A 16683-nucleotide genomic window follows, 5' to 3' on the forward strand; every position below is an offset into this window, starting at 1 on the left:
ATGATTAAAATTATAGATCTTAGAAATAAGATATAACATGATAAAATAAAAAAATACTTTGACAAATAATAAAGTGAAAAAAATACCTTGACATCATTAGTTTATTTTAAATTAAAAAAAATCAAAAGTAATGTTAAGTATAAAACAGAATTGTGATTAAACAAAAATATTTAAGTATTGTAGCAGAAAAAAGAACTAGAAAATATTTTTAAATATGGAAATTAAATAAGTTGCGCTTATCCTATGTAGGGTTATTTTTAAAATATTTTTCTTAGCATCCAAAGACATAATATATGTATGCAATCCTTAAAACTTAATTAGATGGATTACAAATTACTTTTTAATGATTATTTTGAGAGATTCTTTGACCGATTAGAAATAGTAGCAGTACCAACTTTATTTTATTAGTATAAGTATGATTTATTAGCATTAGTTGAAAGTATTATCTTGATGCATCAAGAAGATACAAATTTTATTTTGTTTTCTTTATTGAAAAAGGTATAGATTTTTACTAATCTCCATGTATTATGAATAATAACCTAGCAGACATGTGTGGGCCATTCTCTGGTATACACTTGCCCGGTATTTTCTACACTGTTTTTTTTTTTTTTTTTAAAGGTAAAGTTCATTGCTCGGTATTTCTTACACTGATCTTTTTAAAGGCAATTTCATATGAAGAATACATTTTTTTATCTACTAACAGGCCTGAATTTCTTTTGTTTTATGGTGACTTATAAGACCCCCACAAGTCTAACCTTTAATTCATCTATAATGCTGACTACTAAAACATGTACAAAACATAAACACGAATCAATGTCAATCCAATTAAAATCATTTAAAAATTAACCATATACATTTAAAAATGTGAATATATCTAAGAATTTAATAGAAATGTGCATACTGCATTACTTTCCACATGGAATTCCAAGAATGAGTTAGAAAACAGTTGAGTTTGTTTATTATAAGCACTAATAGACCAAAATCCAAGGTTTAGTATGAAAATTTTTAATGTTAAAAAACTTTTACAAAGTTCTTATTATGAGCTTAACCAAGATTTAATGAGGAAATTTCCTAAACTTCTTGAAAATTATTTTATTGGCGATATCAGAATAAAAAAGAGCATCTGGATGTTTGTAGAAATTTTATTCCCATGTAATTGAGAACACCTCTTCGGTTCAATTTGTTCGAACATTGTGTGCGGATTGGTGATAAATTGAATTAATAATGAGAGATCCGTCACATGTCTTGCCATGAATCATACAACCAGTTGAGAAGCTTTGGAATGATTGTTAAAAATGTGTGGTACTTGCAATAAAATTACAAAAACCACTCAATCCTAAGAATAAAAATATATCAAAATGGTGAAAAAACATTTATACCAACCAAGAAATTCCTAATTTTTCTGGAATTAACAATTGTAACAATGTATTTTACATAACAAGCTTCCAATACAAAACAGAAAAACAGCCATTAGATTTTGTGATATAACATATTTATTTTTAAAGGATCGGGTGCAATACCCATAACATAGAGGTAACCAGTGAGAAGACCAACGATATTCCTCATGCCATTCCTGTTGAGGAGAGCCCGTTCCTGGAGCTTGAGAAGCTCCTTTTGATGCTCACCGGGCAGTCGCGATTTAACTCCTTACCTTATATTTGACCGTCTGAGTTGTGCCATTGCTCATAGGCAATCTTGCCATAGAGCTTAAAAATTGGGGCCCTAAAGGATGTGTGAGTCCCTAAGCTGGTTCGGGGCACTTATTAATTTATTAGCCAGCTCATTTCCAGGTACCCAATTTATGTATATCTTGTTATAGAGAAAAAGATCACAGAGGACTGAAAAGCACTCCTACACTAAGGATGAGGTGAACAGAACAGCACCCAGCCTGTCAAAACAGATGTGAATAGGTATATTTAGATAAACTCTGTCTAGACACACCTTGCAGCACAAGATGATAGTATAGACTTCAACGTGAAAAAAACAGCATAATTGCCAAGAGGAAAATGAAGTTTGGTACCATCATTGGAACAGTAAATAGCCGTATCTGACAATAGGACTAATAATCATTGAGTAAATATAGTGAAATATCTTAGGGCATAAACCCCATGTTTTACCAATAGCATTCCTGCAAGACAAAACACCTTGACCGTGCGGACACAGTATTAAAAATGATAACCCCTGTTAAGTTCAGAGTCGAAGAAAACCCCGAGAAACTTTATCAACAAGTTCTAACCTATGATCAAGGTACTTTTCCTACTGAAGACAACTAGACTTATCTTAGAAGGAGGGTTAACTGATAGGCCAAATTCAGAGCACCATCTAGCTAACAGTTTAGCATTACTTGACAGTACATATATGCACATGAAATTGAAATCTAAGTCTTGTATACTTTTACGTTAAAGTTTAGAGAAGAGTTCCAGTAGGCACATTTCTAATACATATACTACTGAGCAAAAATTTGCAAGGACCAGACAATAGTTCCTTCTTTATTTATTTTATCTAATAGAAGGTAATGTATACTTTGTGCTACGTAAAAACAAAGCGAAGTAATATGAATAAAACATAAATGGCACAAAAAAAAGGCATTCAGCATTTTTGATTCTATAAAAAAGAAGCTCCTTCAGAGTTAAAAACAAAATGTATTGGAACTGAGGAACATTCTGCATTTCAACACTAAAAAAGTTTACGGTTTATAGAACCAAAACTAATACATAATGTGTTCTGTTTTATGATATTATTTGTGTTTTATTCATATAATTATACCATAATAAAAACCAACCATAAAATAGAACATTGAGGCTATTTACTACTTTATTAAAAAATTCTACAAATTGTAAATACAAAAAGTTAAAAAAGCAGTATTCAAATACGAGATTCCACTTTAAAGAAATTTCTTTGTAAAATTGATAACAATTTAATTTGACTCTATTGTACATGTAATTTTCGATGAACAATCCAAAGCAAAATCAATATAGAGATCTCTGAAAGTTATAAATATAGAAAAGGCAACTTTAGTAAGTCAGTGGTACAAATAATAAAATATAAAAGTGCAGATTGAGCTTCATATATAAAAAATATACTTCACATTGGAAGATCTTGAAAATGGTACAGGCACAATCAGAGAAAATGCTATTATGAAATATGTCTTAGCTTCTTCACTAAGCTCGTTATTTTGTTACAAAAACAGTATCTTATAGAGAGAAGCTAATGATTAAATTAAGTAACGAACACCTGATATGCAAATTAGAGTATAAAATTAACCTCATTAAAGTGGTATTTAAAACTTATTTTTCAAAGACATTTGAAAGAATAATGAAAAAATTATTAGTTAGAAAATAAGGAAGAATGCTAACTATGGACAAAAATATGTTATTATAAATTACTGAGTAGCAAAATTTTTGGAAGCTCTTATTGAGACATTAAAATAATGTATACTTAATTAAAATGAAAAATGAGCAGATTTTTCATTTATAATATTTTAAATTATTAGAATTTTTATTATAAAGAAGAGTTAATTTTTTGATTATTTTAAGAATTCTACTAAAGTATTTTTGTAATCAACAAATATATTTTTGCATCGCAAAATTAATTTCACCAATCGTTAGTATAAAGTTGGTGCTATTGTCATTTAAGAAATTATTTCTAAGTAACATGCTTATTTTTTTATTTTGTTTACCTGAATTAAAACATGGCTGCTTTTATAATGATTTTTTGATTTAAAATTAAAAACTGTAGAGAATGAATTTCTTGTAATATAAAAGTGACCTAAATTAAATTGAATCTTAACAATGGTTAACAAGTTAAAAAAAACTAAGAAATCCAAAAATTGAAAAAATAAATTGATATTGATGTATTAGAATCTTAAAAGATATATATCTCATTTGAATTTCTAAAAAAACAGTAAATTCCGAAAAAATTTCTATTCCAAGTGAAAGCTCAATAAAATTTTCTTTTAAATGATTTGAAGTTCCATAAGTCATAAAAACTTTCAAAAAATAAAAATTCACTAGTTCTATCAATTTTGGGGGGGAAATTATTAAACATTTCTAAAACTAAAATTTCATTTAAAAATTTTGCTTAATTGTTTTTTAAATTACGCTGTTCTGTTGCAAATGATTTTATTACACATTATTTCTAATAATTATGCTCAAATTAGGATTTTATACCCATACAAAATTCAGGTAATACACCATAAAATGTGCAGTTATCTTAATCTCCTGTATAGGATAAAAATAATACTAGGCATTTAAAAGGCACAATTAATGTATAATTTAAACATTTAGTGCTACAAAAATGCACACATTGGCACTTTAAAATAGTGTTCCTGTACATATCAACCACACTGTTATGCTTACTAAATAATTTAAGTTACATTTGAAATACATATCTAAAAAACACAAGCAATTACTTTTTTCTACACACATAACCATACACACTAGGGTTATATTTACAACTGACATTATCCCATATTTCTGATACATATTTACAGAAATCACAAAATTTAAAGCAATCAAAAATAGATTCAGCAAAAGAGAAGAAATCACATGAATTCACAATAACTTTCTATGAAATGTCCATAAAATTGAGCATCATATTCATAAAGGCTTCATTAAATGTTGTGCCTTTATCTGTCATCAAATATATGGCTTTTTCTTATGATTTCCCCCCAGTTAAGATGTTTAATAAGCTATTATTTTAAACAACATTTTAAATAAAATTGTACATTTTAATTAATAATTGCAATTAAATTTTTTTTAAATTATTTGTAAATGTTTTCACAAAAATATTGCCACACTTAGTAAAGAAATGTATGAAGTGTCATTAGTTGTATCCCCAATCGTGATGTATGGCAATAAAAAATACTTCCTAGCATAAAATGTTGATACGTAAATTTTTTTTGTTTACATACCTTGTGTTGTGAAAATTGTTTAAAAGACATGTTATTAAAATTACCTCACACAGAATTTTAACTAACTTACAAAGTTATTTGATATCTAGATGAGTATTCTTTACTCCAAAGCATGTTTATTCAATAAATTCATGTATCAATTAATTTTTTAATTATGAATTAAAAAAATTAATTGATATCTAGAGAGATTAAGTATGAGTATTATATGTTTTAAAGCAAATTAGTATTAAATAAATTTGCATATCAGCATATTATTACTAACTGGCAAAATTATTTGATCTAGCCAGTTTTGTATGATTATTCTATGCTACAAAGCAAATTTATTCAATAAATGTAAGTACTATCAATTTACTGTATTATTAGTAATTTAAAATATTACTTCGTATCTAGCCAAATTTAGTATGAGTATTCTATATTCCAAAACGAGTTAGTTGAATAAATTTAAAATAAATCAATGTACTTTCATCTCACTGAAAAAAATGGGGCTTTGTTTAGGCAAATAGCCTCCCATTCAAGATGAAGAGAAAAATTCACAAGTCATTATCTTATGCTAGAAAGTATTTCTACACAAAAATAAACAGTAAAAAATGGCAGATACTGTTGAAGCTGATCAATAAAAAACATATCAGTCAAAATTTAAGCTAAACTAATCATGAATATGTCCATTTTTATCACAAAGCCTTCTAACAAAAGAGAGCTCTAACAGAAAACTTTCCAACGCAGCAACCTTCCTAATAGTGTTTTGCACTCAATGCAAACAGCTACTTTAGTTGGAAAAGTATAAAAATTTTAGTTTTACTGCTGTATCAGAAATACATTTTTAAAATAACAGGTGCTGTTATTCATGAAGCACTAAAATTTTCCATGCATTGAATAGGCTACACTTCATCAGCTAGTATTTCTGCTGATTCATGATGATTGTTGTTCACTTGATTTTGTTTGCTGCTTTCTTCCGGCAGCGATTCAGGTACACTGAATTTAGATTCTTCCATTTTCTTTTCTAAATCTCTGATTCTTACTTCTTGCTTAAGTATGGTGCTTTTCAACTTCCGTATTTCTTCCATGATTTCATCCAGTTTTTCTTTCTAAAAATATTAATAAAAAAATAAAAAAACACATATATCTTATGATACTTCGTCAAAATAAATATTTGATTTTCCAGACATAACACAGCAAACCATAAATTTTTCTTTCCTTTCATTACTCTTTAATTGATTTTCAAATCGTCCATCATTTTTGAGAGATTCAGTATTATTTACAAAGTTAAAATATTATTTTTTAACCTTTATGTTTTAGCTAGTATGTAAAATTTTCAAATACCATTGTTAATATTCAATAAATACAAATCATTTTGGTCTTTTTAACAGCTTTAAAAAAGGTTGGCAATCTTCATTTGAACTTAATGTCTGTAAATAAACATTTTTGTATTGATAAATCTATTTAAAATGGTGTCTTATACAGACAAAACAAAAGAACATTTTAAATGTGTTGATGAAAAACGCAGTTTAATATATTGAATATTTATTTATATCTTTACTTTTTAGTTTTCAAAATAACTGTAGAATAAATAAATAAAAAATTTTATATTATAAAATTCATTAAACGATTTAAAGAAATGATTTTTAAAAAAAAGCAAAACATCATGGGGTTAACTTTTTTTTCAATTACTTACCACCACAAATTTATTACATTTTTCAACTAATTTTTGACCAATGAATGAACTAAGAATGATTTTTAAACTAAAAAATAAATGATTAAAATTTTATCTGAAGTGATTGGGGAACTCTAGGATTTAGGAAAAAAAATTTTCCTTTAAAATATGTTTTAATACTTTAAATGAAATACCAAACGTTTTGTAAATAGGAAAAATAATCTAAGTATTAGACTTTTTAATTTATTGCACAGTCCATCGTGTGCATTCATAAAGTTTAAAAAGTGTTTCTCTTAAAGCTAATTTTGCATTTATCCATAATCTTCACATGTGGACTTCAAATTAAAATAACACCATTCACAGACTTAGATTATTTTATAGCATAGTTTTTTTTTATTATCATAAACAATTTTATAGTTAATTGTTCTGGAGAATTTCAAAATTAAAAAAATAATAATAATAAAAAGTCTTACAAAAATTAGATTTAAAAGATCGTAAGTACTTTTATAGCTATTAGCATAACTGATTCAAAAAAACTTTTTCATCCTTATTTAAAAATTGTAGGTAGTAAAAAAAAGGTTACATGGAAGGAAGGATTTACAGCAACCATTTTGTATTGAATTGTTTAATTTTTACTGTACATCAGTTATTTGATAAAATACATTTTTCAGAATTTCTATCTATTCCATCCTCTTGTTGAAAAAAAAAATTCTCACACTGTTAGAGAGGACAATTCTTTTAACAATATGATATGAAAAGAGGACAATACAAAGCTTTGTAAAAAAAAATTAAAAAAGACAGAATTAAAGGTTTCCTCACAACTGTTTTATAACAAGAAATAATTTTAAATACAAGTATAAAGGTACAAACCAAAGAGAGCCATAATAACTCAAGACAATAATAGAAACTTTAAGGACAGATGATAAAAAATAAAATAGGCTAATTAATATAATTTTCTATTCTTATTCAGAATTTTAAAAAAAAATTTGTTAGAGATTTTTATTTTATTTTATTGAAGAATGAAAATTAAAAATAAATCTTAAAAACAAATGGAAATGGAATGTTAGATGAACACAGTTTTTCAAATTAAGACCGTCTGCTCTTCCTCCCAGGATGAAAGTCAATTATTAAATCAAGCATCCTATTCCATCAATAGAAACATAAACAATATATTTTAAAGCAACCAACTCATTCTCAAAATGGCTTTCTGACAACTAAGATTTTTTCAATTAAACTTGTTGATAACAAGTTTACTTTACTTACTTTTTAAATAGAATTATACATGATTTAATGTTTCGCTTAGAAAAAATTAATTTAACAATTATCATTGATTTATTTTCCCAGAGAAATAAAAAGGTTGATCTTTGGACATGTGGTAGTTCTTGAAGCGTTGCGAAATCATTATTTTATCCCTTTTTTTTCTATTTCTGTTCTTGAGATCAGAGCTTTAAAAAAGATGATTTTTACTTAGAAATATGTAGCTTAAAAAAAAGTGAACTCATAAATACAATAAAATATTTTTAAAAAAAAACTCAAACAACAAAATGTATTTTTTTAAATTATAATTAAATATTGCATGATAAATTTTAATTTTAAAATGTCTGATATTGTAAGATATTTTTTAACATATTGAGGAATATTTCACCTCATTTTGATCATGGAACAAAATAGACTAGACTCAAATAATAAACTATTTATAACCAATCAAAGTATGAAATTGATTAAAGCAAGCAAACTTTAAGAAAAAAATTTAACAAAAAATACTTTAAAGTTATAAGTCAAAATGGGAAAGTGCTAAAACCAAATTTGTCTTATGTACACAATTTAAATTAAAAGTTAGAAACCAAAAACAAGCAAAACGAAATTTGAAAGATGTGTATACTAGCAAAAGCAACAATTCATCAGGGGACTTACTGTCGGCTAACATGGAGCCTTTCTGTAGTCAGTGGTAAAACCAAAAACCGACTGTGGCCCGAGGCTCCATAAATTAATTGGGTTTAGATTTATTGATGATCTAAATTGGAAATCGTTATTCAAGTGCCTTTGCTAATATTTTCTTACATTTTTTTAACATAAATTTTTACAGCATAATCTATTAATTGGGTTTAGATTTATTGATGATTCAATTATTCTTGATTGTAATAATTTTGATTTAATCAAAGATATTTTATCCTAAAAAATTTAATTTAATAAAGGACTAATTCAGAGGTTAAAGGCACCAATTTTTAACAAGATTAAAATAATTAAATTAAACTTCATAACAAAAGATTTTAATTGGATTATACGATAAAAGAAGAGAACATTGATGATATTAGTTTCACACATTTTAATTCCAATTTACACTTTAAAATTTTAAAGAATATTTTGATTAGTCATATTCTTAGGTTTAAATTTATTTGTAATAATAAAACACATTTTCCTTAAGCTATTAAGAATTTCAAAATTTCTTTAGAGAATAATAATTTTCCTTTTAATTATTGTAATTATAATTTTTTAATTCAATGTATTTTAGAGAAGCACACATAAGTAGGCCTATGCGGTGAAATTTATGATTTTTGTTCCTGAAGAATATAGATGGCAGCACTTTATGTATTTTTTAATCATTGAATGTTTTTGCTATATTTTTCAAGTTTTTCGAAAGAGGTTAGCACAAATTTCTAAAGATTTGGAAATTTATATTTTATATTGATTTGGTTATTCTAACTGTAACTTTATTTACATCTCCTATTTTATGTAGATATTATATTATGAATATATCTCTTATTATATGTTACTCTTATAAGAGTACACCAATTATGGGTCAATGTCAACACAGGACACAGTCAATTTTTTGGTTTTACCACTGACAACACGAAGACTCCAGTATGTAAGCAGACAGTGTATCCCCTGATGAAATGCTTTTTTGCTAACATAGATATCTTTAAAATTTCATTTTGCTTGTTTTTGGTTTCAAACTTATGATTTAAATTGTAAACTATTTATATGTCATAACCTAATTCTACAATTATTAGTTATTTTTTTGCAGAGAAATAAAAAGGTTGATCTTCGGACATGAGATAGCTTTTGAAGCATTAAGAAATCATTATAATTTTAGCCCTTCTTTAATCTATTTATCTTTTTGACGCCATAGCTTTCAAAAAGGGCAATTTTTAATTAGAGATATGTAGTTTAGAAAAAAGCAAACTTATAATTGCGATCAAATATTTTTTTTCCTTAAAAAAATTCAACTAAGAAAAGAAAATTTTAAAATTATATGTAATTATTACACGAAAAATTCAAAAATTTAACTTAAAAATCTTTTAATGTATTGTAGAATACTTTTATATTGTATTTCCCCACATTCAGGTCAAGAAACAAAATCCAAAAATAGACTCAAATAAGTTATTTATACATTATAACACATCACAAATCAAATTTCTTGCCATTTCTATGAATTTTCATTATGATTAAAAATTCTCTGTTCAAAGAACGTGAATCAAATTATATTTTTACAAAGACAATCACTTTGTATAACAAACAAAAAATACATAAATATTATTCTACATGAGATTAAATTATACCAAATGTTATCCTATATATTGGACCCTGTGTTGCATGAGATTAAAGTGGAGTAATTATAAAATTTTTCCTGCAATTAAAAATTTAGTTGATTCTATAAACAAGAAAGACACAAGGCATTATTATTGATTAGTAATGCCTGGTTTAGTCGAAAGAGGGAGATAGGGAAAACTTCACCCATGATCCTCTCGGGCTTTTCTCTAGAACGTTTTGTTTTTTTGAAGATGTAGTAAAAAGTGATGTTTGTCTTTTATTAGTGGTGTTTATATTTTTTTATATTAATTAAAATGTTTAAATTAACATACTGAGCTAGCGTGGTTTATTATAGATTGAATTTATATAAAACAGAAATTTAATTGTAAAAATGAAGAAAAAAATATTAACTTTGGAGAATAAAAAAAATATAACAAAAATTACTTTAGTATATAAAAAGTAAAAAAGCTTAAAAAGTAAATAAATACTATGCCTGTACTTACTGGCACTGTTTCAGACTTTTCACGAGATTTTGCAGGCATTCTATCTAAAATATTTGACTTGCTCTTTGTCAATTTAAACTCTTGAACTCTAGGCTTGTACCCATCTTTTAAGCTCATCTAAAAAATAATGTACAAAAATAAGTTAACTGAAAAATAACTAATATTATTCCCTTATTTTGTTAAAATAGTAAAGTCAATTTTATTGTTGTATAACTCAATAATAATTGGGGAAAAAAAATTTTCTTTTTAATTGTTATTATTGGAAGAATATAATTATTGATAAAACTTATACAAATGAATCTTTTATAACAAAAATTTTTAAGATCACAATAATAAATTTATTAAAAATTTCAAAAACTTGTTTTGTTTAACCGAAATTGTTCGATAATGATGTCTATTAATAGAAAGTTACGGTAATTTCTGACCTTTTTTCAAGTAAATTAGATATCAACTACTAATAAAGTAAATTTTAAAAAAAATGTGTTACTCATCATCACAAAATACTTTTAAATGTAACATTTTTGGTTTTATTGATTAGACAGAATTTTCTACTTATTTATTATAATGAGTTACAGGCAGAGAAAAGGATTCTGAGCAGATGAGCGCACTGCTCAGTACGAGCATAAAGTTTTAAGTAATTAAAGAAAAAGGAGCTATTTATAGGAAATAGGCCGAATATGGGTCTCAGAGCATTTAAATCAAAATTGACATTGATATAACATAAAACCAATGTACAGAGCACCAATAAAAAACTGCCCACCCTGAATAACTTTTGATCTAATGAGGGGTCTTCCTGTTTTAAGACTCAATCTTAATAAATCGAAGGGGTGACCTCAAATATGCAAATTAATTAGTAGAGATAATGTTTGAGTTACGAAATCAGATACAAAAACGTACTTTCTCTGAATAAACATACCTTTTTTTCTCGACGTATTCAGATTTCTGACCCCCAAAATATAAAGGGGAAGGCTGCAATCTGGAAATTGTTTAGTGACGAAAGCGGTCCAAAGTTTGGACCAATTTAATGTTAATTTCAGTTTTTGTGTATTTCACCATATCCGGAAAACTTTTTAAGCAAATTTTTTGGCACACAATTATAAAATTTGTTTATCCAAAGATAATTTGATGCAACAAATTTTTTTTTTGAAGAATTTTTTTTTAAATTTATTATTTTACAAAATAATAGTTGAAACTTTTTGAATTGCAAGATATACAATTTTTTACATAATTTTAAATTACGTAATTTTACAAAGCAAAATACAAAATTTGAACAAAATCTGTTGAACAGTTTCTGAAAAATCAAATTTTAAAGAAATTAAAAATTAGATATTTAATATTAGATTTTTTGAGAACTATTCGAACAATTTCGCTCTAATTTTGCAGTTTGCCATGTAAAATTACGTATTTAAGTTGACGTAATAAATTGTATACCTAACAGTTCAAAATTTTTCCAACTATTAAAAAATAAATAATAAAAAATATAAACATTTATTTTCAAAATTTTTTTTCCATGGAATTACGTATGAATAAACAAATTTTATAATTGTGTGCAAAAATTTTTGAATTCGCTTTTAATTTATTAATCTTTTATAATGTAAACTAAGTCCCAAATTAAAAATTTCATAAAAAATTATATTAAACATTATAAAAATATTCCTCAAAGTGCAAAATAGACATGATTTAATGCGACAAAAAAGTTGAGCATATTCTTTATATTTTTTTTAATAACTTGGTAAATAAAGAGTTAAAAAGTTAGAAAATCTTATAAAATCAAAATATGAGTAATTTACTAACAAGGACAGGTTCAGCATCTTTTCCACCGGCCCATTCTTCAGCAGATATAGCGGGCGTATCTGCTTGCGTATCAGGATACAAGTCATCTTGAAATAATTCAGACTAAAAATAATTAACATGTAAATCATTTGGACATTTCAAAATGTAAATTTTAAAAATATATTTATCATTTAATCAAGAATATTGAAAACGGAATTTTTTTTTCATTATCACACAATTCTTAAAATTACATGAAGCCATAATTTTTCCTTCTAGCACTCAGAACTATGCTGTCACAACTTTACTATATATTTGGTACAAAGAACTACGCTTTCATAATTTTACCATTATTTCTGGTAAGCTAGTCAAATTGAATAGAATGCTAAATTTAATGTTATATTAATCAAGCTGACAAACTATAAAATAATGTTATATTTGATAACAAAACTACAACTCTTATTAATTAATTAAATAATGAAACTGATTAATAAGACTACAAAATAATCCTCCTTAATATTCTTAATGTTTTAACTTTTTAAAGTTCAACCTAGTTTTATAACCACAAAACAAATGAGTTTTCTAACATGTAATTCAATAGAAAGCTATCACATAACAGAGAAATGTGAATTTGCTTGGATACTTAACAATCAAACAGTTGACAATTTTAATGTAAAATAAAACTAATGATTGAAATATATAGAAAGCACACAAAATAATTTTTCATAGATAATTTCAAATAAAAACTTATATAAAAAAATTTTTCTGCATGGTTTTAAACTGAAATTGAACACATATTTTAGAAGCATTTGTTAACCATCCAAATTAAACCAGGATTTAATGGACATATTGCCCCAGTTTCCCTTTAAGCTTGGTTACATGACACAACATAAAAAAAGAGATACAAATAAAATCTAATCAAGCTAACTAACCCAACTTTTTGTGATTTTTCACTGATACACTTTTTATGAATTTTCACATGCTCTTCAAAATTCTGATATATTAAATATGACCTCATAATACAAGAAGTTTACACCATGCATTTGAGTTATCACCTTTTTTTTTATTCCAATGAAAACCTGGGGAATGACTTTTCCTCATACCTGCATCTGATGGGCAGATTTGTTGGCCACTCTTTCAAGGGCACCATATTAGGTGGGCTAACATTGCTCCCACATTAAGAACAAATAGTACAGAGAATGAAAGAACATCCATGCCTTGCCCGGGATTTGAACCTAGAACCTTTCTGATGCAAGGCCAGTTCACTTGCTGGTCGGCTTTGAGTTATCACTGACACACTTGATTTGTGACAATTCATCGCAAATCCATTTTGTTTTTTCAGTTGTGTTTTAGGTAAAACTGATTGATACAATCTTTTCTGGCTTAAAATCCCGATTTCTTAATCTGATATCATTTGACAAGAAAATTTAAAACATGTAGAAACATGCTAATTTTACAAAATGCGATAATATAACGAATTTTGAAACTGATTTATAGAATGTGCAACTTTATCATAGTAACAATTTTTTTCAGGTTCAACTTATTTTGTTCAAAAACAAGAATTTTTTAACGAATAAAATAACCTTTAATATTATGGGTCTTTTTAGGATAATGTCCTTTGTAAAATACAATGCAATTTTTCACCAGAGGGAGCGTTTTGTTTCGATGATATAGTGCCCTTCTCTGTCTTCAGTGTTCTGCGCATTTTTTAGCTTGGTTTGGTTATTGACATTGCACAACAGCTACAGTACCCCACTTTATATTGGAGGGTAGTAATCAATTGGTCTCTATACTACTCTCTGACCACCCAAATGACCTTGAATTTTTAAAGTTCAGAAACTTTTTATTCTTTCTATTTTTTCTCCATAAAATTAGAGTGTATTCCAAATGAAACAAGATTGGAGGGAGAGAGAGAGCAATCCAATCAGTCACTCTGTCTTTTAATATGTAAAATCTAAGTCATGGTATGCAAAGGCTAAAACCCACCTTACTGTCTTGGTTAAGGTCAAGAATGAAACCAGTAAATACAAAACATAGTATTGCTTCCTATTCCAAAAAACATAGAGACTTTTTTTAACTGATTGATAACTTAAAGTTGTATTCGTAAGAAATGTCCTAAGAAAAATTGTTTTAAAAAAAGATAAAAGGTTTGTCTGTGCTCCGAAACAAAAGTCTAACTGCAGAAATAAGCAGTCAATCTCACCTTTCTAGGTACAGTAAATGTTATCACTTCACAGAAGCCCTTTGCATGCAATTTGTAGAACCTATAAAATATCACAAAAATATAACTTATTTTTAAAGTATTACATTTTCAATATTTTTTATTATAAATTTATATAATAACAATTTTTTATAAAAATCTAAGAATCTTCAATAGACAAATTACACACACACATATTATATATTTTGCAAATTAACCAAACTTGCACTTCAGATTAAAAATAAGGAAAATAGCTAGATCAGTCAAAAATTAAAAACTGATTTACCTTAATACCATATTAAATTTGAAAGCTTGTTTTGGATTTCAATTGGTGATAAATTGTGTTAAACGGGTTGTAATATAAAATCTGAGAAGACTGATCACCTTTTCTGAATAAAAGCAATTTGTCTTTACATATTTCCTGAAATCCGGGTTAATAATTGTAATAAAAATACCAATAAAGAAAAAGTATAAATTAATATAGACAGTAGAAAGAAAAGAAAAATAAAAAAGAGAAAAAAAATTAATGAAAGAAAGAAAGAAAAGAAAAATAAAGGAAAGAAAGAAAAGAAAATTTTTGACATAAAAAAGGAAGAAAAAAAATGAGAATAACAAGAATGTAAACAAAGTGAATTTAAAGAAAAATAAGACAAAAAATAGACTTAAAAACAAAGATTTAAACAGCAAAACTAAAAATAATCTTGAATTTTCAAATGTTCTTGGGACTAAATGTGATAATGGTGCGTAACATTGTCAAAATTATGTTGACAGAATTGTGCAAATCCAAGATAATTAATAAATTCCTAACTTTAGGAAATTTTGCAAAAATTTTCAAATATTTTGCAATTAAAGTGACAAATATGTAAGGTAAATAATAAATGAAGTGAAATAAAGACAATACTGAAGTCTTGGACTTCAGAGTAACAACCATTGTGTCATATTTTTTATTTTATTTCGCTTTCAAACAAGGTAAACAATACTCAAATCTAATTTCAGATTGAAATTTTTCCTGTAAAAATGTTTTTTGTATTTTGTGTTTTACATTTTAAATTGCACATTTCTAACAAATGTTTATAAGTTTTTGTCATCGTGATTGAAGAGTTAACTTAAATTGTGTTATAAAGAATACTTCTTATGGTGAAAAAACGGTGTTGTGATCTTCAAATAAAAGACTTTTGGAACTGAAAAAACTGTTAAGTAAAGAAGAAAAAAGAAGAAAAAAAAACTGTTGAAAATTAAAATCTTAAATTTGCTGATAATGCTACTACAGATTTTTAAGTGTGTTAAAATTTTTACCATGAGTACATATGTAAATGTTTTATAATTCATATTACCTTTATATATTGTTAAAATTACAAATTTGATTATTTTCAATTTAATTGTGCTTTTATTAAATTACCTTTTGCTTTTTTTCTTTATCTTTTTATTGCTTTTATTATATTTTTATTAATTACCATAGGAAAGATTTTGCAAATGGATAATTTTTAAAATTTTTGGATTGTAATTAAACATTTTTGGCAAGGGGGGATGTAACATAAAAAGATTCAATTAATCTTTTTATGTTATCCCAATTAATTATTTTAATCGAAATACTTTCTCACACTTTTAAAAGCCACATCCTGTTCTTAAATCTATTTTTGGCTCAAGTATGCATTTAATTAAAAGCAGGACATTTTCCTCTTTGCTCTCTGTGGGAAACGCTCGATCTATTTGATAAACCAATTATAATTACCAAGATTTCCCTCTTTCCCTAAATTAAGAGATTTTACGGATTTTACTTTGCGAGATTTTCCCTAACATATAACCAAGGAGCGCAACTTTTCGTGTTCACTTTCATACTTTCATGACTGCTCTGTCAAATAATTAATAAATAAATTTTGTACCCTCCTTCCTGGCCTAAGACCTGTTTTAATCCTTTCACTTGGCAACGACGTTATATATATATCTTTGAATTAAAAAGCTTCAATTAAAAAATAGAAATCCTTCAATAATTGAGAAAAAATTAAAAAATAAAACTATCAGAAAAATGAATAAAGATTTGTACTTGAAGCTTCCATGGCTTAGAAATGTTTATCCTAATTTTAAATTGAAACTTAAATTTATAGATGTTTATTTT

The 16683-nt window shown here is 26.2% G+C and overlaps 1 protein-coding gene across 1 annotated transcript in view; it reads right to left on the reverse strand.

Moving 5' to 3' along the window:
- Positions 1-3600: 3600 nt before the first annotated feature.
- LOC107456548 (coronin-6) overlaps positions 3601-16683 on the reverse strand; it is a 38565-nt gene continuing 25482 nt past the window's right edge. Inside the window, exons 8-11 of the mRNA XM_043047311.2 lie at positions 14571-14631; positions 12392-12493; positions 10598-10714; positions 3601-5997 (exon numbers count right to left, since the gene is read on the reverse strand). Of these exons, the coding sequence (XP_042903245.1) occupies positions 5791-5997; positions 10598-10714; positions 12392-12493; positions 14571-14631 (487 nt within the window). The 3' untranslated portion in view covers positions 3601-5790. The remainder of the gene's footprint in view (positions 5998-10597; positions 10715-12391; positions 12494-14570; positions 14632-16683) is intronic.

Source organism: Parasteatoda tepidariorum, chromosome 5 (genome assembly GCF_043381705.1).
Source record: "Parasteatoda tepidariorum isolate YZ-2023 chromosome 5, CAS_Ptep_4.0, whole genome shotgun sequence".
Lineage (NCBI taxonomy): Eukaryota > Metazoa > Arthropoda > Arachnida > Araneae > Theridiidae > Parasteatoda > Parasteatoda tepidariorum.